This window comes from Sapajus apella, unplaced genomic scaffold (assembly GCF_009761245.1).
Source record: "Sapajus apella isolate SASKATOON/1434 unplaced genomic scaffold, GSC_monkey_1.0 scaffold114, whole genome shotgun sequence".
In the NCBI taxonomy this organism is placed as follows: domain Eukaryota; kingdom Metazoa; phylum Chordata; class Mammalia; order Primates; family Cebidae; genus Sapajus; species Sapajus apella.
In genome coordinates, this window is record NW_022437054.1 from 1,944,205 (window position 1) to 1,948,337 (window position 4,133).

Consider the following 4,133-nt stretch of genomic DNA (forward strand, 5'->3'; position numbering starts at 1 on the left):
GTAGAGACAGGGTTTCACCATGTTGACCAGGATGGTCTCGATCTCTTGACCTCGTGATCCACCCACCTCGGCCTCCCAAAGTGCTGGGATTACAGGCGTGAGCCACTGTGCCCGGCCCGCACTCAGTTCATTTCTTAGATCACTTACCCTGCACAGCTCAGCAGCCCAGATGTTCACTCATGCCTGCCTCTCTCCATCTGCACTCATGTGGGGGACAGAGCGCCCCTCAGGGCGGGGGTCACCCCTAGACTCTCCAATGCACATGGCTGATGGAGACCAATGGCCAGAAAAATCAGAAACAGAATTTCAACTCATGCCTGTTTTCTTCTTTTCCACCTAGGAGAACCGGGACATCCCGGCAGCCCGGGGAAGGATGGGACGAGTGGAGAGAAGGGAGAACGAGGTTAGAAGTTCCTATTTATACTGCTCTAATTCTGAGCTGTGGAGGATTTAACAGTAACTATTAAGTGTTTACCAGGGAAAAGTACTCCATGCTGGTTATAATCTTACGATAAAGGCAGCACAGTTCTTACTCTCCAGAGGTGGAGATGCTGCCGGGATTGGCAGGCTTTGTCTAGGGCTGGGGAGTAAATATTCTTGGCTCTGCAGGCCGGACAGCTCTGTCAGTACTACTCAGCTTCCCCTGCAGCGAAAAGAAGAAGCTGTAGATGCTCCATAAATAAGCATGGCTGTGTTCCAGTGATACAGTATGTGTAAAGACTGAAACGGGAATTTCGCATGGTTTCCATGTATCGTGGAATATTATTGGTGATCATTTAAACATGCAAACCATGGCCAAGCACCATGGCTCACACCTATAATCCCAACACTTTGGGAGGCCCAGGTAAGAGAATCACTTGAACCTAGGAGTTCTAGACCAGCCTGGGCAACATAGTGAGACTTTGTCTATGCAAATAAAAAAAATTAGCTGGGCATGGTGACATATGCCTGTAGTCCCAGCCACTCAGGAGGCTGAGGTGGGAGGATTGCTTGAGCCTGGGAGGTTGAGGCCGCTGTGAGCCATGATCTCGTCACTGCACTCCAGCCTGGGTAATGGAGCAGGGGACCCTGTCTCAAACAAACAAGCAAAACCTCAGAAAAACAAAACCAAAAAACCCCCACATAAACCATGTTTGTTTAGCTTGTGGGAGGGAGGCTGAATTTGGCCTGTGGCTATAGTTTGCCGAACCTTGAACCTTGCTTCAGTGGATGAGCTCCGAGGAGTGAGGTTGAGTTTTTGCCTTGGTGCATCTGGCAGCACTGCATGGAGGAGGTGGCACTAGAACTGGTCCCTGAAGGGTAGGGAGGACTGTGGCAGCCGACGGGTTGGGAGGTAGTCATAGCGGCAAACTCATGTAATCTTCACTTTGTGCTTTTCATGTACTGACTCACTGAATGCAATATCCCGAGACACTAGGCAGCCTTATTATCCCAGTTCCATAGGTGAGGGAACAGAGGCCTGGGATGCTCACTAGCTCGCCTGATGTCCTGTGTGCGCATGTGGTGGGGACAGAATGGAAAGCTGGCATTTGACCTCAGAGCCCACACTTGAGACCACGGCTCTTCCGTATGGGTGGGGTGCAAGGAAGTAGCAAGATTTCTGTAGAATGATGAATTGCTGGTGGGATGGAGGGGTTGGGGCTGGGTTGGGCAGGGGAGGGCAATGGGTGGCTGGATGCAGCCTTTATTTTATGTTCTTTCCAGGGAGGAGATTTTGAGAGGATGTCAGATGACTAGCGTTGAATGTTAGTTAATCTGCCTGTCTCTGCTCACGGATTGACATTATTTAACAGTCAGCATGGTAGACTTACATGGTAGAGTTGTAATTTCTAACGTGAGCCCTGATACTAATTTAGTAGACAGTAGTCAAAAGGTGTGATGGGCTATGTTGTGTGTCCATGTGCACACACGTGTGTAATTGGAGTAATTGACATTGATTGATTGATTGATTGAGACAGGGTCTCACTCTGTTGCCCAGGCTAGAGTGCAGTGGTTTGATCACGGCTCACTGCAGCCTCAACCTCCTGAGCTCGAGCAATCCTCCCACCTCAGCCTCCCGAGTAGCTGGGACTACAGTTGTGCACCATCACGCCTGGCTAATTTTTGTATTTTTTTGCAGAGATGAGGTTTTGTCATGTTGCCTGAGCTGATATTGAATTCCCGGACTCAGGTAGTCTGCCTAACTTGGCCTCTCAAAGTGCTAGGATTACAGGCTGGAATAATTGAATTTTATTTATTTATTTAGAGACAGGGTATTGCTATGTTGGCCAGGTTGGTCTTGAACTCTTGGCTGCAGACAATCCTCCTGCCTCGTCTCCCAAGGTGCTGAGATTATAGGCGTGAGCCACCGTAGCCAGATGGAGTAATTGAACTTTTTTTTTTTTTTTTTTTTTGAGACTGATTCTCACTCTATCACCCAGGCTGGAGTGCAATGGCATGATCTCGGCTCACTGCAACCTCCACCTGTTGGATTCAAGCAATTCTCCTGCCTCAGCCTCCTAAGTAGCTGGGATTACAGGTGTGCACCACCATACCTGGCTAATTTTTGTATTTTTAGTAGAGACGGGGTTTCACCATGTTGGCCAGGCTGGTTGTGAACTCCTGACCTCAGGTGATCTGCCTCTCTTGGCCTCCCAAAGTGTTGGGATTATAGGCGTGAGCCACCACACCCAGCGGAGTAACTGAATTTTAAACTCTGGGCATATACTGAACCTGTGCACTACTTTGTTTCATTTGTGAGCTCAATTATAGAAAAAACAAAGTTGTTCAAAAGGGAATCTTTCACAAACCATCTCTATTTGCTGTTTATTTAGGAGCAGATGGAAAAGTTGAAGCAAAAGGCGTCAAAGGTGATCAAGGCTCAAGAGGATCACCAGGAAAACATGGGCCCAAGGGGCTTGCAGGCCCCATGGGAGAGAAGGGCCTCCGAGGAGAGACAGGGCCTCAGGGGCAGAAGGGGAATAAGGGTGACGTGGGTCCCACTGGTCCTGAGGGGCCAAGGGGCAACACGGGGCCTTTGGGCCCAACTGGTTTACCGGGCCCCATGGGCCCTATTGGAAAGCCTGGACCCAAGGGAGAGGCTGGACCCATGGGGCCCCAGGGTGAGCCAGGAGTCCGGGGAATAAGAGGCTGGAAAGGGGACCGAGGAGAGAAAGGGAAAATCGGTGAGACTCTAGTCTTGCCAAAAAGCGCTTTCACTGTGGGGCTCACTGTGCTGAGCAAGTTTCCTTCTTCAGGTGTGCCCATTAAATTTGATAAGATCCTGTTTAATGAATTCAATCATTATGACATAGCAACGGGGAAGTTCACCTGCCACATTGCCGGGGTCTATTACTTCACCTACCACATCACCGTTTTCTCCAGGAACGTTCAGGTGTCTTTGGTCAAAAATGGAATAAAAATACTGCACACCAAAGACGCTTACATGAGCTCCGAGGACCAGGCCTCGGGTGGCATTGTCCTGCAGCTGAAGCTCGGGGATGAGGTGTGGCTGCAGGTGACAGGAGGAGAGAGGTTCAATGGCCTGTTCGCCGATGAGGACGATGACACAACTTTCACAGGGTTCCTCCTGTTTAGCAGCCCGTAACAGAGAAGAGTTTATAAATCCGCCACACCATCCATCAGAATCAGCTTGGTGACAAACTTATTCTGATGATTTTACTTTATTAATTCCTCCAATTATTACAATCATTATAAACGGAAAAGTTATTCCTAAAATTGACTCTGTGTAACTTACGATCTTTCCAGGAGTAAATGTTTGAAATAACCGCATGGTTTATTCTAATTTATTTCTCGCACTATCATTCCTATTATCTGAAGAATGCTTTGCCTGTGTGTTTCTTGTGGGAAGAGTGTTTTGATATCATTTTAGTGCTCTGAGGAGCCATGTGAAGATGTATCCCTCATCTGTGTTTCTGAGGACATTAAGGGAAATGTTTATTACATTTAGTACTAGTAATGGCTTTAAGCTGGTGACGCGGTCACAGTCCAGAACGCTGTAGACGCTGCTCATTTTGTCTTTTTAAAACTTTTTCCCTTTTAAGTTCTGGGATACAGTACATATACAGAATGTGCAGGTTTGTTACATAGGTAACCACGTGCTGTGGTGGTCCGCTGCACCTATCAACCCATCA

General features: G+C 48.2%; 2 protein-coding genes across 7 annotated transcripts in view; both read left to right on the top strand.

Moving 5' to 3' along the window:
- SPATA13 (spermatogenesis associated 13) overlaps nucleotides 1-3,766 on the top strand; it is a 165,959-nt gene extending 162,193 nt beyond the window's left edge. For both annotated transcript variants that reach the window (XM_032260075.1, XM_032260074.1), the window contains exons 14-16: nucleotides 341-403; nucleotides 2,814-2,849; nucleotides 3,364-3,766. The gene's annotated coding sequence lies outside the window, so the exon portion shown is untranslated. The remainder of the gene's footprint in view (nucleotides 1-340; nucleotides 404-2,813; nucleotides 2,850-3,363) is intronic.
- LOC116537874 (complement C1q and tumor necrosis factor-related protein 9A) overlaps nucleotides 1-3,766 on the top strand; it is a 15,583-nt gene extending 11,817 nt beyond the window's left edge. For all 5 annotated transcript variants that reach the window (XM_032260079.1, XM_032260080.1, XM_032260082.1 and 2 more), the window contains 2 exons: nucleotides 341-403; nucleotides 2,814-3,766. In XM_032260079.1, coding sequence (XP_032115970.1) covers nucleotides 341-403; nucleotides 2,814-3,586 — 836 coding nt within the window. In that variant the 3' untranslated portion in view covers nucleotides 3,587-3,766. The remainder of the gene's footprint in view (nucleotides 1-340; nucleotides 404-2,813) is intronic.
- Nucleotides 3,767-4,133: the final 367 nt, after the last annotated feature.